Source organism: Eubalaena glacialis, chromosome 9 (assembly GCF_028564815.1).
Source record: "Eubalaena glacialis isolate mEubGla1 chromosome 9, mEubGla1.1.hap2.+ XY, whole genome shotgun sequence".
Taxonomy (NCBI): domain Eukaryota; kingdom Metazoa; phylum Chordata; class Mammalia; order Artiodactyla; family Balaenidae; genus Eubalaena; species Eubalaena glacialis.
Genome location: NC_083724.1, coordinates 18,233,340 through 18,259,453, shown reverse-complemented (window position 1 = coordinate 18,259,453; position 26,114 = coordinate 18,233,340). Strand labels below are relative to the sequence as shown.

The 26,114-nt window shown below is 43.0% G+C and overlaps 1 protein-coding gene across 5 annotated transcripts in view; it reads right to left on the bottom strand.

The window, feature by feature from the left end:
* Positions 1 to 26,114, bottom strand: part of ASTN2 (astrotactin 2) — a 909,948-nt gene that overhangs the window by 499,681 nt on the left and 384,153 nt on the right. For all 5 annotated transcript variants that reach the window (XM_061200030.1, XM_061200026.1, XM_061200028.1 and 2 more), the window contains exon 7: positions 1,133 to 1,300. In XM_061200030.1, the coding sequence (XP_061056013.1) occupies positions 1,133 to 1,300 (168 nt within the window). The remainder of the gene's footprint in view (positions 1 to 1,132; positions 1,301 to 26,114) is intronic.

Sequence of the window (26,114 nt, the reverse complement as noted above, 5' to 3'; positions counted from 1 at the left end):
GCTTCGTGCTCTCCCCCCAGCATTTATCATACCCTGACACAGTATATCCACATTTACCTGTTTGTCTATTGCAGTACTGTCCCACAGAACTTTCTGCAATGATGGTAATGTCCCGAGTCCTCCAAGAGGTAGCCACTGGACACATTAGCTATGGAGCACTTAAAATGTGGCTAACATGGCTGAGGAAATGTTTACTTTTATTTAATTTTAATTAACTTAAATTTAAACAGCCACAGGTGGCTAGTGGCTACCTTCTCAGGCAGTGCAAATTTAATGTCTCTGTAGAATATAAACTTAATTAGGACAGAGATTTTGCCTTTTTTGTTCACTGCTATGTCACCAATGCCTAGAAAAGTGCCCAGCTACTCAATAAATATCTGCCAAATGAATGACTAAATGAGAATACTAGGAGATTTCCATACATTATCTCATTTAATCCTAACAACAGGTTTGTGAGTTAGATGCTACTTTCATTCTCTAGTACTCAGAGAGAGAAAGTATCTTGCTAAAGAATGCCCAGCTAGTTTGTATCCTATAGCCAACATCTCCCCAGTTAAGGTGAAAAAGTTCTGGGGATCTAATGTACAGAATGGTGAACAGTTAACCATGTGGTGTTATATGTGGAGAACTCCTAAGAGAGTAGATCTTAAATGTTATCACCACATACACAAAAAAGGTAAGGTGATGGAAGTGTTAATGAACCTTATTGCTGTAATCATTTATATGTGTATTAAATCATCACATTGTACACCTTAAACTTATACAATGTTATATGTCAATTATATCTCAATAAAGATGAAAAAAAAATGATAAAGAATACCCAGCTAGTAAAAGGTATTGATAGATAGGATCTAAGCTCAGGCACGTCTGGTGACATTCAGACGCTTTGCTTTGCTGAAATTGGACTAGATGTTCTCTGTGGTCCTTTCTGAGATGCTGTGGTTTTATAAGAATTTGCTTTGTTGTCAGGCAACGGCAGCACATAGTTTAACCACCAGTGGGATTGATGGACCTTTACATAAAGCCCCTTGTCAATCACTCAGAAGCCATGATTCTTCAGGCAGAAGGAGTGCCGACCATCTTCCAGCCGACACCCTCTCTCCCTCTATCCCCAGCCCTGCTCATGGCTCACCGGTTTCTGGGTCACAGAGCTGCTCACAGGCATCCGTGGTCCTCTGTCCGCAGAGGTCCCTCACCCATGGGGAGGTGGCGTTGATCTGGTAATACAGGGACAGCTTGGCCGGGTTCAACCAGTCGGAGATGTCCAGGTAGCTCCCTTCACTCACCACAAAGCTGCTCCCTGTGGGGAAAGAGAGAGAGCTACTTTCTCCACGATTTTAGGGTACAGGTGTCTTGCCATTGATGCTGCAGGGCAGGAACAGAGACAGGTGCATACAAGCCATCTGCCCCACCACCCCAGGTCCTCTGTTCTCGCTTAGCTACACACATTCACAGAGCATTTACAACGTGCCAGTCATGGTGTCAGCAGCCAGTGGAGACAGGCAAGTCAGACATGAGAGGCAGTTCAGTCTAGTGCTTAAGAGTCAGGCCCTTAGGACTGAGAGAGACTTGGGTTCAAATCCTGGATCCACTTTTACCAGCCATGGACTTTGGACAAGTCACTCAATGCCTCTGGGCCTTGGCTACATCATCTGTAAATAGGAATAGGAACGGAACCCACCTCACTGTTGTGAAAATGAAATAAATTCATGTAGATAAAGTGCTTAGCCAGTGTCTCATTTGTCCTAGTAAAGAATGATTAAATATTCAAATTTAAAATATAAAAAAAGCTTTTGTTTCTGTCACCCAGGCATCCCCCTTGGAACAGGGGTCACTAATACCCCACAGGGGGAAGGCAGATTATATCCCTCGGAAACACTGGCTGAGTAAAAGGGAAATAGCGTCCTGGTCCCCTGGCCTAGGTTGCATTTTGTTTTGTTTTATTGTATGAGAGATAGAGAAAGAGAGGGTGAGAAAGAAAGAGAGATGGATTCAAAGAAATCTGGAGCATCTCTAAAAGAAAAGCAGCACTCATGCAATGGAAGATGCCTTAATGTTGGTATATAAGAAGGAAAGACGGAGTTTGGGGTGAACTGGGTAGTACAGGCTCTATCAAAATGGAGCAGCTGCAACTCAGCTCTAGCCAGCTCTTGCCAGATGGGTCTAAAGGTAAGTGGTGCAAGGACTTCAGGTTTTCATCAGGAGGGGCTGAAAATTTAGATTTTTATTGTAATCAACCAATTTGGAAATGATGGTTTAAATTTGTTCTTGAAAGCTTGTGTAGGCCAAACAAAAGACCCCCACACACACACACACACATATACACTTACACGGCCATATATGGGTTACATATATATATACACATATATATATTACATATATTCTTTGGGGTCAAGGAGCAGGAGCCCACTGAGGGTGGCTGCATATTGGGTGTAAATGGTGAGTGTATATATGTAGCAACATAGTGAAGGTAGAATTTCACAGAGGGAAATGGGGGGAAAAAAGAGTTCAAATAGGACCAGGTTTCACAAAGCTGGACTTGGAGAGTGGTTCTAGATTTATGGCAGATCTAGAGACCTCAGCAGAAGATCTTAAATTGTTTCAAAATTAGCATGACTTGGCTTCTCTCCCTACATCTGCTTCTCTCTACCTCACTATCAAGCAACAAAATCTTTCCATGTATGCAATTGAAATTTTCCAAAGAGGGACTCAATTGATAGACATCCTGTGGGTTTGACAGCAACCTCTCTGTCAGGTCCCATCAGACCCTGCTGGCTAACCAATGGTCGGGTTCGTCTTGCCTCTGGTACCCAGCTGTGGTCCAATGGGCAACGGTCAGAGAGGCAGGGCCACATCAGACCCTACCTGGCTGCCCTGAGGATCTAAGATTCCCTGGAAAGGATATGGGCATGGCAGGCAATGTTATCTTCTCTAAGTCATACACATGTTATGATTTATATCATCGTATAGAATGAGTTCCTAAATAAAAGCACAGCGGACAATATGGTTTTGGTGAGGATGAAAGAGGACTCTACGTGAAAAGCATTAGGAGTAGATAGCATTGGGCTGGGCGAAAAGGAAATGACCACATTTGAAGTTGGCCTTAAAATCCTTGGCAGCTAAAGCAAAAAAAGAAGAAGTCTGTTGGATTCCATATTTTAAATTTCTGGCAAGGGGAGATATGCAAATCGATCTCCAAAGCCATATTTTCCCCTCTGGAACTAAGCCCGAGCAGAAACATGTCACATGGGTCCTTGTGCAAGGCACCGAACGTCAGTATCAACTACAGATTTTTCTTTTAAAAAGCACAGTCATGCTGTTTAAGTGGATAATTCTTGTATTTATTCTCACTAAAGACTGAGGGATGGATATTGAATTATGTCCCAGGGCTGAGTTTGGCTAATCCCACTACTTTAGGAAAGCTACACAGCACAGGGATAAAGAGAATAGAGTCAGCAAGATATGTATTCAGATCTTCACTCCGCTACCCACCAGCTCTGTAAACGGACAAGAAAACAAATCCTCAGTTATATCCTATGAAAGCTGTGGATACCGATTTCTCCTTCACAGGGTTAAAAAAAGATAAAGATTTAATGAGACAACACATTTGTCTTAGGTCAGGTTCACCAGAAATCAGACTCAATGGCAGAGACTGGCATGCAGGAGGTTTTTTGGGGTGTTCTCTTGTGAGGGCATGAGCAAAGTGGGACTGGGCAGAGGGAGAAGGTAGATCGCCATGCCGTTGTAGCAAAGCCCTCAGCTGATCCCAAGGGAAGCCCTGGAACTGAGATGGTCCTTCAGAGTTGTTCCAAATCAAGATAAGGGTGTCAGGTCTTCGTATCCCCACACAGCCAGTCATAGGCTGTAAGACATCCCTGGGGAAGGGACATAAACTTGGATGAAGTGGTCCCTTTTAATGGAGGGCATTTCTCCAAGGAAGACTCAAGAGAGAGTGGTCAACCGTCAACATTCCAGGCGGCTGGGGGAATGAGTGCCCCTGTTCTAATGAGAGATTTGGAAGCAGCATTACAACATCCACTATAGTACGTGAAGTCCCTGGCACATGGGGGAATCTCAACTTGCTGGAGCTATTTTGATTACTATTTGGATTTCTTATGAGCTTGGAAGCTCTGAATGCAATACTGGTTAACAGATCTTTTCAAACATGAGAAATATGATTCTCATTGGAAGTGACTCACTCAAGAGCAGGTTATCCTCAGCTTCTTTAAAAAGACACTACGCCAAGGTGTACTGTTGGTTGAATGGCACAAGGAAGTTACCATCCTTTGAACGCACTCTCTGGTCCAGATCCTGGGATGAATGCTCACTTAATACTTACAAGAGCCTTGCAGCACAGGTATGTCCCTGCTTTTACAGAAGGACAACATGAAGTTCAGAGAGATGTTGACTTAGCCAAACTTGCACAACTAGTAAGTGGCCAAAGTGGAAACTGAACCCAGGTTTTTCAGCATTCAAAGCTGGGACCTGCCATTATTCCAGACTGTCTTGAGAATTGGAGCTTTGGTTGGGTATCAGGCAGAGTTGCCTTCCTTGGTCTTTCTACTCCTCCTCTGGGAGTCTGTGCATCCCCCTTCAGCGTGCTCCTATAGTGTTGAAGGGCTTTTGCTTTCTCTGATAGGTTGTGATCTCCTGCAGGGAAGAAGTCATGATTTGTTCATTACTCCGTTTCAATCCAGCTCTCAGTAAAAAGGCTTTGCGCATACTAGGAGCTTGGTGACTATCTGTTGAATGAAATAATGAAATCAAAGTTCCATGCTTGACTAGAGGAAAGTTCAGCTTACTTTATGATGGAATTGGGAAGCAGAAATGCTTCCTCATTGATCCCAAAGTTTAGTTTTTTTCAGCCTGTGGGAGCCAGAACACAAGACTAGCCCTTCAGAGTCTCCCTAGTTCCAAAGCAAAACTTGAACTTTGCTATCGTGGCTCCTGAGCTCTTGTTCACCCCATGGGCTTGTGATGTGGATGATTAGAGATGCCAGAGGGACTCCGTGTGAATGGGCAAAGGTGTGTGGCAGGCAGCTGCCACATCAGAGAGTGAAAGGAAGTAACTGCAAAATCTAATCAAGGCTTAATCCATGTGTTCATTCAGCCAACAGTTATTAAACTGCTCCTTGAGTAAGAAATAGACATAAAGATTGAAAAACAGACTGACTCCATCAAGAAATTTGTAGAATAATGAGGGAGATCAAACGTATGCACAGGTAGATATAATACATCCTAGAGTGTTGTAAGAACTGCCTGAAAGGGATGGGCATTAGGTGGATATAAGGGGAAGGAAAAAGGGGGATCGGAGAGGAATCATTAAAGAGTCGGTCTTTAAGCTAGACCTTGAAGAATGCAAAAAAGAACAACAAACTAGGCAAAAGCTGAGGCGGAATTTGCCCCTTAAGCCTCGGCTTCAGACCGGCTCATATGCCTCTTAATCTCTCTAATACGTACAAGGTATCCCACTCAACTAACAGCTATATATGCCCGGTTACAGATTCATCCATTCATTCATACATTTGTTCATTTAACAAATAAAGCACCTACTATGTGCCATGCCCTGTTCCTATACTCTGGATGAGCAAAATATGGTGTCCGTCCACTGAAAACCTGTAGTCCAGGAAGGAAGGAAGGAAGTTCAAAGTGGCAAATCTAAGGCAAAGCATGAGTGTTTTTAATCCCCTTTTTCTTACTCTCCCATCTAGATTGTGTATTTCTTGAAGGCAAAGACCGTGCCTTATGTAACTGTGCCATCACCACAGTGCTTAGAGTATAGTGGAGGTTCAGAAGATGTGTGTGTGTGTTGTGTATGTGTGCATGTGTGTGTTGAATGAGGATGGGGGAAGGGAGAGAGAAAGTGTAATAAGCCAAAGAGTAGCAAGCAGTTCTCCCTGGGTAAATTCTACCAGTACTTCGAGAATAAATATTTACACGGGAAAGGAATAAAAATGCCTTATTCCATGTGTCTCATATATCTCTAGTTTTCCAGCGGACCCCTGTTTTATTTTCTTGACTTTGGATCAAATGCATTCCCTTTTTCTGGGTGCTCTGAGAGTCTTCTTTTGTGCTCAAGTCAATTTCCTCAGAGTGCAATGACTCCGGAATGAATCTTTGCCAAAATCTCAACTTCAAAATGTCATGTTTCCTTATTTTAAAATATATACATATTTTTCTCTCACTGGCTGTGGGAATATACATCATCTAATTAGCCAAATGGATTTTCAGTTCAGCCCAATCGCTTCCTTATTTTGCATCTGAAGTGCGGCATTGCTCAGGGGACCGCCTGGGCACGGAGGTACTCATTAACTCTGATCTTCAATTACATTGATTATAAGCCTGCTTCTGTAACTGTGTGGCATAGATCGGGGTGAGCTGGGGAGCTCAGGACACTCCGTAGTGGAGTCGGAAAAGCCAGAGGCACATCAGCCCCCAAAGACGCAGAGAGCTACAGATGAGAACTAAAAATACCACGGAAGGAGGTAGCATCAGACAAAACCGCCTGGAGAGCCAGACAGCCGTGCAAATCTCTTTCATTACACCTCAAATCATGACACAGACCTCTGAAAACCATGGATAGAAAATTTCAAAAGAAGGCTCTGGTCACAGTGGTGAATGGGGAGCAGAGGAGGGAAGGACTGTATGGCTGAAAGATGGTCTTCACATAGGAAGCTCAGGGAATTTTTTTAGCCCAACGTATTCTGCTCTCTCTTCTGTTCCCTCTTTCTTTGGGTGCAAAATAATTACAGGCTTCCTTCTTTCTGTTACATCATGTTTCCCCATGAGGATCCCATCTGACTTGGACCTGGTAGAAACGTCTTTCTGGGACACAGGAGGAAAAACAAAGTGTGATGAAGCAGAAGTAAGGAGTATATCTACCTTCAGCCCAAAAGACCCCTGAAGAATGCACCCACTCCTACCTCTCCCCCCAACCCCCCAATCCACAGAGCCCCACAGAATGTAGAATGAATACATTCTACCACCAGCCATTGACTGAACGCTGTTTAAGGAGTGATCAAACTCTGCAAAAACGAGGTTAAAAACAACAGTTTGAGGGTTTGGGAGAGGGAGCAGAGCCAGTGTGGGTAGCTGGAGGTGCTCAGCCTCTGGGAGAGAGCAACGGCTCTCTAGGGTCGCAGCGTTGGGGGGCGGTTCTCTTATAGACATCTCTGAGAGAGGAATCTGCCACTTACCTCGATGCCTTAACCTAACTTTCTCCTTCCAGCTCTTTTCCCTTCTGCCATTTCTTTCTTTTTTCCTTGGATCAACTTCAACCTATTTCTCTGTACTCTCTCGATCTGTTATGGGCTGACTTGTGTCCACCCCAAAATTCATTTGTTGAAATCCTAATGCCCAGTACCTCAGAATATGACTGTACTTGTTGAAAGGATCTTTTAAGAGGTAATTATGGTTAAATGAAGTCATCAGGGTGGGTCCAATATGGCTGGTGTCCTTCCATGAAGAAGCGATTAGGATACAAGCACACACAGAGGGAAGACCGTGTGAAGACCAAGGAGAAGATGGCCATAAGATAGCCATCGACAAGCCAAGGAGAGGGGTCCTCAAAAGAAACCCTGCCAACACCTTGATCTCAGACTTCCAGCCTCCAGAACTGTGAGGAAATAAATGTCTGTTGTTTAAGCCACATAGTCTGTGGTACTTTGTTATGGCAGCCCTAGCAAACTGATGTATTACTTCTTTTTTGACAGCAACTATCTCTTAAGCCTGGCATTTGCTCCTTTATTAACCTTTATTTTGTGTCATTGGTCCCCATGGATCACTTCTCAGAAGAAAGTTTTGAAATGTATAAAACATAATGCATAGTATTACAAAGGAAACCAGTAACTGAAATAGAGTTCTATCCATGGACCCCTTGGGGGTTAGTGGAGTCCAGGATAAAAACCCTCATCTGAACTAAGCTATTTTCATTCATTCCACAGGTGCCCAGTCTGCTGCCTGACCTGGTTCCAAGTACTCCCAACACCACTGGATGGGCAGAGGGAATGGCGGCTTGGCTGCAATGAATACGTAATCTTGCTGAAGTATGTGAATGAGATACATATGACAAGGAGAAGAAGGACACTAAGAAAACGCTACGATAGTCCAGTGGCTAACTGAAAGAGGGTTACCTCTTTCCTTTTGTTTATTGTACATGAAAATACTGTTTTTTAAGGTCTAAGGAAGACAGAAACTTGGTTAAGATCAGAATTTTCTTGGAACAATCATACAATAGATCAGAATTGTATGATGCTAAGTTACAGGTTTAATTCTAAACTGTTAGAAAACTCTGAGTTCCTCTACTCCAGAGTTTCTCAATTTTTTTTTTTTTTTTTTTTTTTGTGTATGGCCATGCCACGCGGCTTGTGGGATCTTAGCTCCCTGACCAGGGATCAAACCCGAACCTGTACTCACTGCATTGGGAGCGCGGAGTCTTAACCACTGGACCGCCAGGGAAGTCCCTCTCAACTTTTAATTTTTTTTATTATCACACACGAAAGAACCTTTTTAGACCTTTTTTCCTCTAATCACTCCCCCACCCATAAACTTTTAATACCACAGATATACTGTATATCTGTTTATGTACTGTGCTTTTGTTGTACATAAAGGGAGTAAGATTTTTTGTGCCCCCCTCCCCGTACTTCCCAAGAATCAATTTCATCCCTTTGGAAGTATTACTGTCCTCACTGAGAATGGATGCTCCAGGGAGACCCTCTTCTTTCAGAAGTAAAGAAACTGAGGGCTAAGGAAGGAGAGAGATGTGCCCCAGATCCCACTGGGATTAGTGAAATGTCTATAACTAAAACCTAGATTTTACTGAGGGAGGGAGGTGAGGGTCAAAGAGGTGAACTGAATTTCCCAAGGCAACAGAGCTGGAAAGTGTTGAGGCTGGACCAGAACCCGAGTGCTGTGACTTCTAGCTCAGTGTTTGTTCTAGGATTTCACAATGACAATCAAGAATAAATCCCATTGCTGAGTAGTATACTGTATATATACACCACATCTTCTTTATCCATTCGTCTGTCCATGGATATTTAAGTTCCTTCCATGTCTTGGCTATTGTAAATAGTGCTGCTATGAACATTGGGGTGCATGTGTCTTTTTGAATTAGAGTTTTCTCTGGATATATGCCCAGGAATGAGACTGCAGAGTCATATGGTAACCTAATTTTTAGTTTTTTAAGGGATGTCTATAAAAAAAGAATGAAATAATGCCATTTTCAGCAACATGGACGGACCTAGAGATTACCATATCAAGTGAAGTAAGTCAGACAGAGAAATATCATAAGATATCACTTATATGTGGGATCTAAAAAAAAAAAAATGATTCAAATGAGCTTATTTACAAAACAGAAATAGACTCAACAGACATAGAAAACAAACTTATGGTTACCAAAGGGAATAGTGGGGGCGGGTGGGGAAGAGAGATAAATTAGCATTTTAGGATTAACATATACACACTACTACATATAAAATAGGCAAAAACAAGGGCCTACTGTATAGCACAGGGAACCATACTCAGTATCTTGTAATAACTCTTAATGGAAAAGCATCTGAAAAAGAATATATATATATATTCTGATATATATACGTATCTGAATCACTTTGCTGTACACTTGAAACTAACACAACATTGTAAATTAACTACACTTCAATAAAAAATTAAATAAAAAAAGAATAGATTCCATGAAAGTAAGTTGTCATGAGGCTAGAGATCCTTCGATGGGAAGATGAAATGCTAATACCCTTGCGAGGTCCACGTCATAGAAGAAACATTGAAGAATCCATCACTAGATGTCCCAGAAAAGGAAGCATGGCTATAGACAGGCCACTGGTGTTCCAGGTTAGCAAAAGAGTTATTTCCAAATAAAGCTGTTTCAAAGCCTTGCTCCCTCTCCCCAAATAGAGGTTTCCCTGTAGTGCCAGACCCATATTTGCTCCTGGCAATTGTGTTTCTACGCTTTCTATCTTTCCCACCTCAAATTGTGATCAAAGTCTAGCTAAAACAGATTGCCACAGAATTCCACAAGCCTTTATGTATCCTTGCTCTTGCTTCAAAGTTGAGTTAGGGGTGTTTCAGTCTGAACAAAAGAGGTTTAAAGTGTTGAAATTTCAAAAAATTATTTCTCTCCCCAGAGATATAACAATTTGGTATCAAGCTAGGCAGCAGGGGAAAAGAACAAAGTCATAAAATGCTTCCCGTTTTTCTTTGTTACTTAAAATTTTAAAGAAGAATTGTGGTTAAAGATTAAAAGCAGCTATTTACTTTTAATTTAATAATTTGCTTATCTTTTCTTCCTTTCTTTAAAAAAAAAATTCTTCATTAATTCATTGGGAATTTATGCATCAAACCCAATCTCAATGTTGGATTTCTTTTTGATCCAATAAGATCAGTGCTTCTTGAATGAACGTGGTGGACAGTTGCTCCTAAAACTCAAAGATCCTTTAGGTCTGACTAATATTGAAAAACTTCCCTCTCTGTCAGTTGCTCACATAAGACATGAACTTGAATGGGAGTCAGAGGTCTGGATTTTGGAGTCAAACAAGCATGGATTAAATCCTAGCCCAGCCACTGAGTAACTGTGTGACCCTGGAACAAATCACTTAATCTTGGCAAGCCTCCTCAATTTCCACATCTGTACAAAGGGAATAGTTATTTCACAGAGGTTCTATGACCATTAAATGAAAAACACTTGAATTGCCTAAGAACAGGACTGCGCCTGGCTAGGGCCTCTGAGTTGTACTATTCCAGGGGACAAAATTTACATAGCAAAAAAAAAAAAAAAAAAAAAAATTCATGCTATGCATAATTATATGTCTATCCATATATACCATATATGGTATATATATTATTGTATATTTTGTATATACAATATAATTGGACAATTGAGTGTGCCTATGTATATATGCTTGTGTACGTGTACATACACAAACACAGATAATTCTGTGAATAACTGTACCCTATTTAGATGTTGCTCCTGGAGCTGTGCAACATGGCGGCCCTGCCTGGGAAACAAGTCAGACAATAGCTTCATTTAAAAGAAGAAAACCTTTACCCTGTCTACCCAAGAATGGTCATTTCCCCTGTGTGGATTCATGGCTTATCTCAGCAGCATCTCTGATTTTCACAATTTCCAGGGGCAAGCTGGCTAGGGCAGGAACAAGGGATACTATTTTAAGATATGTTGCAGGAACTCTACTCAGTACTCTGTAATGACCTATATGGGAGAAGAATTTTAAAAAGAGTGGAGATATATATATATTTATAACTGATTCACTTTGTTGAGCAGAAACTAACACAACATTGTAAATCAACTATACTCCAATAAAAATTTAAAAAAAAATATGTCGCAGGAGTGAGGTAACATTGTAGAGGCCCTGGAGAAATGCCTGGCACCTATTAGGTTCAATAAATTTGTAATGAAAATATAAAATTTGTGGCTGGGACATGACTGGCTGGCTGAATTAACAAATGCATGAATGTGTCCTGTGATTTTCCAGATCCAGCAGCTTAACTACATTCCTTGCCCCATCCCCCCTTCTTCTGGTCCACCCTTTTCTATGAAATACGCTTCTTTTTGCCTTTCCCAAGCAATCTGCACAAACGTCAGGGCCTGTTTGGCAAGGACGACTCACAACTGTGAGTGCTAAGAATAACCATATTAGCAATTCCTCCCGGATCTGTTTCTTTGCCACACCGTGGGTTCAGTGCCAACTGACCAAATTAGGTCCAGGCACCTGCCTGCTTTTGTGTGTCTGTCATTGCGTGCGTGCGTGCATGCGTGCATGTATGTACGTGTGTGTGCGTTCCTTTCTCTCTAGATCTCTTACTTTCTATTCTCTTCTCTTTTGAATTCAGTGGGAAAAGCACAGACCTTGGAATTGGCAAACGTGGATTCAAAAAGTGTCCTTACCATTTTTTATTTGAATGACCTTGGGATCTGCTTAATATTCCTTTCCTCAGCTTCCTCATCTAAAAGGGGATGAATAATATTTACCTTGGAGCATTTGAAGGAATATCATATGTGACTCTGTGTGCCTTACTTATCAAATGGAAGTTTTTATTAGTGCTGCTGCTATTAATCTAATTGATCCTAGAAATAACTCTGGAGGGCAAATGTTACTTTTACCCCCATTTTACACACAAGGAAATTGAAGCTGAAGGATGTCAAAGGTACATGTTTTAAACTGCACAGCTAAGAAGCTGATGATTCCAAATCAGAGCTCAGTCTACCCGTCTCTGAGTCTAGAGTTCTGTCTGTAACACCAGGCTGCCTCCCATTCTTCTTACTTTGAGGAAAACCAATCCACACTACTAACATGTGTGTGTGTGTGTGTGTGTGTGTGTGTGTGTGTGTTTGGCCTCTGTCAATATTCATCTCTGGTTATTTCCCTAAGTACTGAGTTTCTCATGGTGGTGCCTGAAACATAAATCAGACCATGCTGAGAGTGTGTGCGAACGAGAGAGAGAGAAATGGCAGGGGGAAAGTGACATAATACTGTAATTCAATACTTAATATCTCCAAAGACATGTAATACCTCCTCTTGACATTTCCAGAAGATATTTTCTGGAAACCGGACAATAATTCAAATTAATGCTAAGCCTAAATTTAATTGTTTTATGATGCTACAAAGGAGTACACGGGGCAAGGCTTCCAAAAATCAGAGGTTTCAACAGTCATGTTGATGAAACAGATTTCACCGTCTGGCACAGATGAGAACAGCTGCTTAAATGCAGAATACTGGTTCCCGGAGCAACATAACAAAGGAGGCTCAGCTTAGGCTCACTGCGGCGTCCAGAGCCACCAGCCCCGCACCAGCCGAGCCTACTATGAATTCTGGGAAAGGTGAGGAGAGAAAGGGTAAGATTTTTATTGGAGGACCAAATGAAGGTCTTGAGGTTCAAACAGGATATAGGATGACTGAGATCCGCATTTCTGGTACATGGCATGTGAAGGATGAGTTCTTCCATTCTGTTCTCAGGGGGTGTAGCTTAAGGGAGCCAGGCCCTGAAATCAGAAAGGACTGGTTGGAGCCTCAACCCTGCCACTTACCAGCTGATGAACTTTATGCCCATTATCTGACTTTGAGGGCTCCTCTTCATTCATTCATTCATTCATTCATTCATTCATTTATTTATGGCTGCGTTGGGTCTTCGTTGCTGCGCATGGGCTTTCTCTAGTTGCAGCGAGCGGGGGCTACTCTTCGTTGTGGTGCGCAGGCTTCTCATTGCGGTGGCTTCTCTTTGTTGCAGAGCATGGGCTCTAGGCGCACAGGCTTCAGTAGTTGTGGCATGCGGGCTCAGTAGTTGTGGCTCTCGGGCTTAGTTGCACCTCAGCATGTGGGACCTTCCTGGACCAGGGATCGAAACCGTGTCCCCTGCATTGGCAGGCGGATTCTTAACCACTGTGCCACCAGGAAAGTCCTGGCTCCTCTTCTATAAAATGGGGACAATAATACCTATCACATACTCCACATACCATACTGAGATGTCCATGGTTGATGAGGAAAGCAAGTTGCCTAAGAATATGTAGGATCTTATCTCAGGTTTGAAACAAACAAACAAGCAGCAATTCAGGGTGTGTGTGTGTGTGTTCATGCATGTGCGTGTACGTATGTATTTGTGCCAGTGTAGGAGTAGCAAAAATTCTGGAAGAATATACACCGAGAGAGTCATCAACCCAACAGACTAGGACTAGCAATATGAATGAGGGCATATTTAATATTTACTACAATCACTCCTGTATTGCTTTAATAATAAGAGTACTGCTGCTGCTACTATTACTACTACTACTACTACTACTGCTGCTGTTGCTAGTATACCAACAACTTCAGAAGGTTTGGGGAGGAATAAAGAATAAAATACACACACACACACATACACACACATACACATATACATATATTTACAGTATTGAGTCAAACACATAGTTGGTGACCAAATGTGCTTGCTATTTATTTGTTTTGTCCCTGGCAACTAAGGAAGATTGTCCTCTCTCCCTTGGACTAGGAGAGGCACTGGATAAAAAAGGCAGCAACTGACTAAATGGTTCTGCTCCTCCCTCCCAGGCATGTCCTTTCGAGCCCATCCATCCTTTTGTCTCTGCTCAGGTTGTTCCCGTATCCTGGAGCATCCTCCTAACCATGCCTGTCCTCCCGGTCCCAGTCAAAGGCAATTTGTCCTCCCTGGTCCTCTCACCTGGAAGTGGCCTGTCCTTCTTCTGCCCCAATGGCCTTGCACATGAACCTCTCTCCTTACATGATTGTCACTATTAAAGGATTTGAGTTCAGCACAAACTTACCTAGTATCCCCCACGTGGCAAGGTTTGGGCAAGTTGACGTCTTATCTACCTTGGAAGAGACTGAGCTTTCGGAGGGACAATCCATATCTAACTCATCTTCAAATTAGGGTTCCTTAGCACAGCGTTTGGCACTTAGCAGGTAATCAGTAAACATTTTGGATGGATGGATGGATGGTCAGATGGATGAAGTGACCAATGGTGCTTTCAGCTCTTTGAAGAACACCACCTTAGATGTTATCAAATGGAACAAAAGAAGGCGACCACACAGTTTTCCCCCTACGTTCTCCAATGGTGCTTCAAATTTCACCGGAGACTCACTAATGAGCCTTAGTAATAGGCAATGTTTGTTCAGCACTTAAGATACTGTCTAACACCTTTACGTGCAATATCTCACTTGATCCTCACAGCAAGAGATATTGGAGCTTCTGGAGTCAGACAGATCTTGTTCAGCAGCTGTGTGAGCTTGGGCAAACCTATTACCTTCTTTGGGACTCGGTTTCCTCATTTCCTCATTCCTGTGCTTCATCTAACTGTCACTTTACTTCTCAGCAGTCTGGTTACTGAGTTTAAGTCTGAACATATTTATTCACATAGTTGACAAATGTTTATTGAGTGCCATACATATGCCAGGCCTGGTTGGAAGAACTGGGTATTCAGCAGGGAACACAAAAGACACAGCACTACAGCAGTTGGCTGCAGCAAATGCACAAGGAAATGAGCATTAAACAAGTAATTGCAGCAACACGTACAGGATTACAAATAAGGAGTACTGCGGAGAAAGAAAGGAGCTGCTGTGAGTACTCAGCAGGCTGTGTGTGTGTGTGTGTGTGTGTGTGTGTGTGTGCGCGTGTGCACGCGTGTGTGTGTGTGTGTGTGTGTGTATATTTGGGGAGGAGAAGGGAAAGTGGTGATATCAGTTAAATAATGTTTCTTACAAAAAAAAAATGTAAAGTACGTGAAGTTCTAAGATGGAAAATCATTGGGTTCTAAATATTTTCGGCTGGAACGAGCAGTAAAGCAAATGATGTTAGCTAAACTAGGGGACGTGTAAGATTTGGCGTGTATTTATGCTTTTGCTTTCAAACTCAATTGTCCTTTCTGCGGTGCTAAGTATCTGAAAGAGCACAGTTAAATACCCAAACTAGGATTCTGTGAATCTGAACTCAAGCCCACAGTGCGGTTTACGAGTTACACAACAGGATCGGGCTTTACCGGAGGCCACGTAACAGACCAAATAGACACTAACATAATTTCACTTTTGCAAAGAACTAGTCAATTTTCTCTATTTTATGTTGTTAAGTTCATTTAGATAATGAGGCCCTTCCTGTTTTTTTGTAGACGGAGAGTCCAGTGCCTTGCTTAAGAGCAGGACCGTGGAGTCAGGCGGCCAGTGTTCATGTTCCAGCCCAGCCAGGCACTAATCCAGAGATAATGATCCAGTTCAATGGGCCTTGGTTCCTCAGCTATAAAACTGTGGATAAGAATCTCATAGGAATGTGGGAGGTAATATATGTAAATTAAATTTCCATTGTTTTAAATTACTCACTTTTAATGTAAATGAAGTCATCTACATAAAGTCCTTAAAGCAGTACCTAGCACATAATAAATGCTTAATAAGTGTTAGCTATTCTTATACTATTTTTTACTTACATATATGTGATAACCCTATTGTGAAATACAAGGGAATGTTGCCTTGTTCAAATACAGTTTGGCAAAAACAAACACAATAACAGAGACTCCTGCTTAAGCTTTGAATATAACAGGGTAAACAAAGGCTCATTCTGGGACTCATTTCTATTTTCTTAATTGCCTGCTCTTGCTCTGGACCTCAGCCAGGAGTCAGTCATTAGCCAGGCCATGGATACATGCACATGAGACTGTGTGTGTGTGTATCAACAAGAACACACAGCTCCTGTTGCTTCTGAGGGCTGCAAAGAAAGGACATTAAAAGTGAGTGATTTGAAACAACTGAAATTTAATTAAAAACAAAATTAAAAGTTGTTTCAAGCCCAGTGCTTCAGCCGGCAAGACTCAGAGGAAATTAGTAAGTGCTACTAATAGCTGGATCTAATTCACAAGCCTCTAGGAAGAGAGTCAGAGGAAAGAAGACGCATACTCTTTAGATGAAACAATTAAAGATCACTTCTGAGAAATAATCACGAACAGTATCCCAGGGCAAAAAGGAACATTATTTGCTGGTGTGTTTCTTTTCGACTTTCTCATTTCCATTATGGGAAAGTGCCCTGAGATTCCCCAAGTAGCATCTTCTACGGCAATGGAGAAGGATTTTGAAAAGCAGACTTAAATGAGTGGGAGATAGGGGCAAATTCTTTAAAAAAAATAATAATAATAATCGTCATTCACTGCCTGAAATTCCATCTTACCAATTCATTTATCCTTTGAAATTTCAAATACTCAGGTTGCTTAGTCAAATTCTAATCCCTCTCAAATTATGGACCTCAAATAATGAGGTGACAAGTAGTAGTTGGGAACTGGGAACTGGGTGTCAGGATGGTTAAATGAGCTGGTTTCTGGGTGCCATCGTGCATGGAATCAGAGTGGGCAGTGGGGTTGTGTCTGCGATGGACCTGGGAGGCATGTCCCAACGAGAGGTCAATCCGTCCCTGGTTCTCAGGGCAGCGTGGAGACAGGCAGAGGAAAAGAAGCAAAAACTATGTCAGGAGTCAGGCAGACACAGAACTGAACTGAGGGCAATAAATGAGGGAAGAAGGGATACGTCAGGGGGAGAAGTGACCAGAGCAGGGATGCTGAAATTTTTCATGAATGGTGACAAGCCAGGAATAGGGTGGCCCGGCTTAATTTAAACATACAAAGTCGGGGCAGACAGGAAATGCCTCTGAACAAAGGAATGCTCATGAGAGCCCTACTTTGCTGAGCATCAGATGCAAAGGCAAAAGAATGCCTCTGCCACAGAAGACCCGGCTCCTGCTCACCTATGCAACCCCACCTCACCCCATCCACCCAACCATGCTGACCCTGTCCCAGCTTCTCTGTCAATGGCTTTGGGTTTGCTGTTCCCTCTACCTGAAGTACCCTTTCTTCCTTCTTCACTTCACATCTCAGTTTAAAAGCCACCTCCTCAGAGAGGTCTCTCTGACCACCCTATCTGAGATGACATCCCAACTCTCCTCTTTGTTTTAATTATTTTACACCATTTTAATTATGTTCACAGCAGCTCTCACTTATTTCATCGCCTCGACATATTCCATTATTTTGCTAATTTGCTTTGGTGTGTGTCTCCTGCTGAGAATGAAAGCATTATGAAGGCAGGGTCTTTATCATGTGTGTGTGTGTTATTGTTGTTTTTTCCAAGACAGCATCTCTAATGCTCCAGGACACATAAGGAACATGAAATAAATATTTGTTCCACGAGTGAATATGTTCCGGAAAGATTAAGACATAGTAGGTAAAACACCTGGTACACTGCCTGCCACATCAGGGGCACATTGAGGACTTTTAGTTGATTATTTTTATAATTAACCAATATTATGTTAATTTGGATTCTAATAGTGAGCTTGATCCTGGGAGGGCAGAAGGATGGAGATTCAAAAGGTGACTGGAGGGCTCCAAATGCCAATTTGCTGTCTCACGCTATATTTGAAATACCCGATATGCCATAAGTATGTGCTTGTTGTATAGATGGATCTTATTGGGAGCGTGAAGACGGGGAGGGTGTGAGGATGGGGAAGGTGTGAGACTGGGAGCTGCTGAGGGCTGACTCAGCAGATTGATAAGGGAGGGGGAAAAGCTGAGCTCAATTTCCTTTTGCACAAACCAGTCTCATCCTCTCCTCAAACAAATTCTTTGAAGGGGTTGATGAATCTGTCCAAGCCCAACCTACCCTTAATGTTCAACTCAACCCCTCCTTCCTCTAAGAATCCTTTGAGATCAACCTCAGTGAGAACTGCATATAGCCACTTTGGAGAACAGTATGGAGGTCCCTTAAAAAACTAAAAACAGAACTACCATATGACCCAGCAATCCCACTACTGGGCATATACCCTGAGAAAACCATAATTCAAAAAGAGTCATGTACCACAGTGTTCATTGCAGCACTATAACAATAGCCAAGACATGGAAGCAACCTAAGTGTCCATCAACAGATGAATGGATAAAGAAGATATGATATATATATATATATATATACACACACACACACACACACACACACATACAGTGGAATATTACTCAGCCATAAAAAGGAATGAAATTGGGTCATTTGTAGTGATATGGATGAACCTAGAGTCTGTCATACAGAGTGAAGTAAATGAGAAAGAGAAAAACAAATATTGTATATTAACGCATATATATGGAATCTAGAAAAATTGTACTGTTGAACCTATTTGCAGGGCAGGAAAAGAGACGCAGATGTAGAGAACGGACTTGTGGACACAGGGAAGGAAGGGGAGGATGGGATGTATTGAGAGAGTAGCACTGACATATATACACTGCCATGTGTAAAACAGATAGCTAGTGGGAAGCTGCTGTATAGCGCAGGGAGATCAGCTCGGTGCTTTGTGTCCACCTAGAGGGGTGGGATAGGGAGGGTGGGAGGGAGACGCAAGAGGGAGGGGATATGGGGATATATGTATACATATAGTTGATTCACTTTGTTCTACAGCAGAAACTAACACAACACTGTAATGCAATTATACTCCCATAAATTTTTAAAAAACAGAGAAATAAAGAAAAAAATAAAAATACAGAGTTCCCACTCCTTGTTGAATACTGTGACGAAATTTGGAGGCTATCAAGGTGGAGGAGAGAGACCCTGCCTGAAAGTAGTGTATGGTTCAGTTGCAGGATAACTAGACAGTTACCACAGACCATCATCAAGGTTGTGATGAAGATGAAACAGGGAGCTCTGGAGGCACAGAGCTGGGGCCCTTGTCTCCCCTGCAAAGTCAAGGTGGCCACAACTGAGCTGAACACTTAAGTACCAGGAAGCAGCAGCTAGGTGGAGCGGAGGGAAACGAGGATTTAGATGACAGGAAGGAATGGTTGTAAAGGAAAAAAAAGAGAACCGGGGCCTTCAGGAAACAGCCATTTCATTTGGCTGGAGTGCTAACGAGACAGGAAATGAGAAAAGATAAGGCTGAAAATATTTTTTGGCTCTCACATTCTACAATTCAGAAAATTGCCAAGCTGGCTGCTTTGCCATGTGCCCCATGGCCACTGTGTGCCCTCACCCCTGCACCTATGTTCTCTCTTGAGGAGGCAGAAGCTGCCACTGTTAATTGTCTCCATATTTCAAATGTGACACCAGCTCCAATCACTGGGCCCCTGGGCCTCCCTTCCAGCCTCTGCTTCCACGGCAGGCTGCATGCCCGGCACGTTAATGCTGCATTGGAGTCTCTTCAGGAAATGGCCACCCCTGGAGCCTTCACACTCACCGGTCATGTCAGCACCTGTGTGAGGGCCAGGACTGATCACTCTCTCCATTCTCCATCCTGGCCCGGAGACTGTGGTGAGACTTCACCTGAAATATTACTCAAATGATTCAAACCTTCAGGAGCGCAGCCTTCAGAGATCTGGCAAATTAATTTTGCTCACAGAGCACAGTGACATCTCTTACTAATAATTTCCATCCAGGTAGGATTTGTAAAGGTCCTAAGACCGTGTGTTCTTCAAAGTTCCTTGCATTTTTCTTTCCTTCTTTTCTACAAACATAACCAAGAGGTGGGCACCTGATTCTTGATCTCACGTAGGAAAGCTGGTCCGTGAGCAGAATAGTAATAATAGCTAGCTTTGGGGTGTGTTTACCACGGCCAGGCTCTTGCATTTAACAACCACTTAATCCTCAGGATCCCAGTCTGATTCCCGGTGCATTAGCATCCCTGTTTTTCCGAAGATGAAGCAGCATCATAGGGAAGGTGGAGTTAGGACTTGAACCCATGCGCTCTGCTGTTGGTGTTCATGCACTTCACACCTTGGCAAAAAGCACTCTTATTTTGATGTCTGGGGTCACCAGCCTCTAAGGGATCCCAGGAGGCAGATGTCAAGTAGTCTTTGACTCCTTTCCCTCTTTGGCGCCTCCTTGCAATGAACTGCTAAGTTTCCTTGCTCTCGTTCCATAGGACTCCCTTATCTTCACTCTCACTTCTAATGCCCTTGTTCAGACATTATCATACAGACTAAATGTAACAGCCCCCTAATAAATTGCTTGCCTTCTGTCTTGGGCCCTCAGACTCACCTTCTACACTGTGGTCAGTCTGTCCACAGATCTGTATTGAACCCTGACTGTGTACTGGAGACTCCACAAGAACAAGACAGCTACAATCTTAGCTCTTAGGGGTTTAAAGTAGCATCATCAGGGGTATTGTTTCCCAAGTCTCAACTATGTGCCGAGCCCTTGTCAAGTGCTTCATATACAATCATTTGATTGCCCTTTGAGGTGGTTTACTGCTATCATCCCCCTTTCAAAGATGAGTAAACAAGGGCTTAGAAATTAAATAACTAGCTCAATCCTTCATGGCTAGGAAATATCAGGGCCAGGTACTGAACCCAGGGAGTGTGAATCTACAGCTCAGACTCTTATCCAAATTAGACATCAAATAAGTAATTGTGAATGTGCTGAGTGCAAAAAAGAAAAGTTCAGGATCATTTAAGAGGGAGACTAACTTAGACTAGGAGAGAGTGATGAAGATGATGATGTCAATAAAAACAAGTACCACCCAGTGTTTAGTGCTTGCCAAACATTCTACTAAATACTAGAGAGATATTATCTCATTTAAATTTCCTAAGAGGGAGCTATTATTATTATGTCCACTCCACAGATTCAGAAACGCGCCAGAAGGTTAAGTAACATTTGTAATATCAAATAACTATTAGTAAGTCATGGAACCAGCAGTTGAGCCCAGATACATCGGACTCTACAGCCTGAACTCTGAATTGCCATACTGCACTGCCTTTTAAGCAACTACCTTGCTTATACTCCCTTGCTTAAAACCCTTTAGCGGCTTTGACCCCCGGCCACCTCCAAGGTAAAAGCCCAACACAGAGACCCTTGCTCTTCTCATCTGCTCCTCTTTTTGGTCCCGTTCAAGCCCCATAGAGCCGCAGATGCTCTGGATGCTATCTGCTCCTGCCACACCTTTGCTCTTACTGTTCCTCCTGCCTGGAGGGTCACCCTTCTTGTCTTCACTCTCTCTCATCGTCTCCAACAAAGCATAGAGTCTCACTTCCAATCCCTGCCCATCCAGCTTCCTCCGATGGGACACATCCAAGGCAAATTAAATCCTCTAGCTCCTTGAAGCTTTACCCAGATCTGTCCAGTGGAAATCACCAGGCTTCCCTGGCAGTCTTGCTGACTCTTTGTTTTTTTTTTTTTTGAATTTTATTTTATTTATTTTTTTATCCAGCGGGTTCTTATTAGTCATCCGTTTTATACACATCAGTGTATACATGTCAATCCCAATTGCCCAATTCATCCCATCACCACCGCCCACCCCCCCGCCGCTTTCCCCCCTTGGTGTCCATACGTTTGTTCTCTACATCTGTGTCTCTACTTCTGCCTTTGCTGACTCTTAACTATATGCCCCGCCTGGTCCAGATTATGATCTGCCTTCTAGTGTTGTCTTCTGGTTTACAGCTATCCAATCACTTTAAATAACAAGTGCAATCCCTTTGAGGGCATGCTTAGCATTTACTGAGCACCTGTTATAGGCTATTTTCATACCACTTTCTATTTCAACCTCATCAACGCCCTGTGAAGTAGAGGCGAAGAGCTGTACTTTTATAGATGGTGAAATGGATGGTTCAGAGAAGTGAGGTGACTCATCCAAGATCCATAGTTAGTAAGTGGAGGAGTGCAGATTCGTACTGGAGGTTTTCTGCTTCTAAATCTCCTGTTCTTTCCCCTACCTCACACTCCCTTAGTGCAGATAGTATCTGAGTGAATTCTAGAGTATGAGTCCTGGCACTGAGTAGACACTCAGCAGTGTCAGCTGACGGTCTTGATGGATGGATTCACTGATAAAGTCCAAATGAGAATCAGGGTGAAAGCAGGGGAGGGAAGACATGGAAAGTTCAGGGGTGGTCCAGGCTCTGGGAATAATTCCAAGTAAGGGTGAGATGCCCAGGGACTTTAGCAGAGCTCCAGGAAGTTGCCAAGAGCAGCCAAAAAAAAAAAAAAAAAATAACAAGGATGTGCAGCTACAGATATATTTGGGTTAGATAACTCAGAGGCGTGGCTAGGGAGGAAAGCCAAACAGCAAGGCTCTGCTGGGCACCACAGGCCGGGAGTGGGGAGGGGGAAGCGGGGAGGAATGAGCAGGGGGCGGAAGAGAAGCAGGAGGGATACACAGGTTTTAATTATTCCTCCCATCTCATCATTTCCTTCTGAATATGATGCATCCTCCCCCTCCCATACTCTTGCTGGCATCCGAGATGTTCAAGGTCCCTCAGCAGCTGAAGCTGGGAGTTAGAGACTGAGAGGCATCTTTCCCACCACGGCCCAGCTCCCCACCACTTTCTGTTTCATCCCAGCAGCCCTGGGAGCCTGCGGTCCCTGCACAAGCTTGGCTTGTGATCCTTCTAAGCATTCTTCAAATGGCAACTGTGGGCTGTGAAAGGTTTGCTCAGCTGCCTGTGCTCCCAAGATCCTTGCTCAGGGGCTGCCTAGCCACAGACTGTCCCAAACAAGAGTCAGAAAGCACTGAGGACTGAGGATGCTAATGGAACGACTGCATAAATACTCCGGAGGCCACATACCTACTGGGATGAGTAAAGAGGGACTCTGAACCCCAGTATTTCTCATTCTACCGTTAGAATGTTAGGCCAGGGAGGAATTTTAAGACCATCTTGTTCCCTTTCCCACATTTTACAATGAAAAAACCTGGAAGAAGCCTGGAGAATTGAGATTTGCCCAAAGTCAAGATGAATTTGTGGCAGAGGTAGAACCTGATCTTGTCATTGAATAATTCTCTGTCTACCACATCCTGTGGCCACTAATTTGAAATAATTCTGCTCAACCCGTTCCTGCCTGTGGGACATTGAGGTGGTCACATAAACTCCTTCAGCTTTAGTTTCCCTTAAATTTAAAATGGGGAAAATGCCCGGATCTACCACAGGTGGTAATAGAATTAAATGAGGTAATGCTTTGCAAAGCACTCAGCACGGGGCCTGGCACTTAGCAATGTTCTGTAAATGTTACCAATTCACAGTGTTGTTATTGTCACAATTACCAGGAGGCTTGAGCAGCAGGGCCTATAGGGATGCAGTGAAAAGTGTCCATGACCCCTCTGGAAAGCCTGTGTCATCCATCACCCACCTCCAGGGAAGCACCAGTGGCTCTAAGACCCAACTCAGGTAGCACCTCCTTAAGACATCCTCTCCTTAGCACCACACCCCATCTCCAGCTTGGGGTACTTGGCTGCCCCTCCCCTATTTTCCCACTGCAAACCCCGTTAAGACTCTTAACACACTGTGTTTCCTATTTCATCTGCTTGGTAGTGTCTTACTACCACCAAACTGGGGGAGGTCAGAGATAGTGTTTTATCCATATCTGCATCCCTGAGCATCGAAGCATGCCACAGAGAAGGCGGTGTGCAATATTTGCTGACCACAGGAAGGAGGGAGGAAGGAAGGGAAGAAACAGGCACTATATATGAATCAAGAAGTGGCGATATTATTCATGAATTTTTAACTATTTAATTTCTTCCTTGGGGCCAAGCTAAGCCTCTCTAAAATTGTACCTTCTTCTTACCTGGCCATACCCACTAAGACCTCTTCTCAACCTCTTTGTCTTCAAAAATAATAAAACACTGAACAAACAGAAAGGGAAAAGCACGACGTTCTCATCATCAGAGCTATGCTCACAGCTGGCCAAGTGCACGCACACTCACCAGCCCCACTGACACTCAGTTGAGGCAAGGAATATCAACACTGCTTTTGGAGAGAAAAGTGAGCAGCGGGGGATGAATTAATATTACCAAGGTCAGAAAACTAGACATCAGAAGAACTGGGCGTAGAACTCACACCCGCTGGGTCACAGATCAATGCACCTAACCTCTGTACCATGTGACCTTCTCTATCCCAGCACTGCACCATTGCCTCAACCCTACACCACTTTGCAAACAGCAAGCCAACAATGATGGAACATCTAACTCCACAGTCCCGAGCTCCATCCCATCAAAGCTCCCACCTGCTATTCTCTCCTCCTAGTCAAAAAGTCAAAGTGGCTTTCTGCTCACAACAGCAGAATTATTAACGAGAATAAATTAAATTCCCCTACCCCCTGCAACCATCCTCTGCCTCTAGTTCCTACTAATATATTTTTGGACTTGATGTGCTATCAAAACACAGAAATTAGTCTCCAAATTTGGATGTCAAACTCAGTTATACCTTTTGTTAAGAAGGGAAATTAGTAACAATTCATCCTGGTAGGAAGCCAAGTTAACATCGTAGCACAAAGTGCCATTAAAGATCGCAACCGAAATGGCCGTTGTGATATCTTTAAAAGCTTGAACATGTTCAGCTGCTTAGAATGGTTTTCTGGGGTTTGTTCTCCCTCAAGTCCCTTGTCACTTTTAACCTGGGGATTAGTTACTATCTAAGGAAGAAATGGCTTGAAGCATTTTTTCCTTCCGTGGTTTTGTGGACTTAGACTTTTCTAATGAAGAGATTGGAGGCGAAAAAACAAAACAAAATAGAATCCACTCTAGGGGCTCTCCACAGCTCCCAGCACCAGCTCCAGGCCACTGTTTAGCAAGCTGTCCATTCAGTACAAGAAGAGGGAGAAGGGAAAAAGTTTTCACAGTTTATAATTATATTACCAGTTTCATTACAGATCTCATTTTAATTCTGACTGAAACCTAGGCTTACCTTCTCCTGCACTCTCTCGCGTATAGTTATTAAATCTGGGTTGGAGTTCAACCTATTCTTCCTGATTTCAGCATATTAATATGGTTTATTGGTATTTCACTGCCACCTCCCCCCCGGGTGTTCTGAATCTCAGCTCAATTTATATTTTCCCCTCTTCCTGGGCTCTGGGATAAGGCTTGTTTCATTTTGGAGTTGGAGCGGGAGAGATGTGAGTTTGACTGGAGTTTCTTATCTTTGGGGATGGGAACAAAAACCTTGGGAAGTGAAGTCAGTCATAAGAAGAGGAGGCAGCCTCAGATTTCTTGCACCGTCATTCCCCAGAATGTATCTTCTTAGGGCATCTGCATCCACCTGCCTGCCCTTTCTCCCTTCATTCGCTTCACAGTCATAATTTATTATATGTCTACTGAGTCAGAACCTTCGTTAGGCTTCACAATAGTTTAGGGCATGAATAAACTGTGGCTTTGCTCTTGAGGAAATTTCAGACTAGCTACTAAAAATCATTTTATTATTTATTTATTTTCATTCAACCAAAGCTTTGGGGGCACTCTGTTTTGGGTGCTGTCCTAGGTGCTGAATATAATGTTGAAAACAAACAGATATGATGTCTATCCTTAAGGAGCTCGCAACCTAGTCGGAGAGCTCAACATTAACTAGATAAGACTATAATTACAAATAGAAATGAGTGCAATCAAGGAATAGAGCAGGGCACAAGGAGAAAGAATAGTTATGGGCCCAGCAGAGACTGGGAAATGAAAGGGGAGGTCAACCACTGTAGGGTAAATGGAATTTGTACCGAAGAAACTGAGGAAGTGGGGAGAAATTTTCCGAGAGTAAGAAGGACATGTGCAGAGGCCCTGAGGCAGGAGACAGCCAAGGATATTTAAGAAAACAATGTAGAGAAACTGGTATAAGGTGAGGTTAGAGAGGCAGGCAGGGGCCTGATCTTGCTGGGACTTAAAGGCCA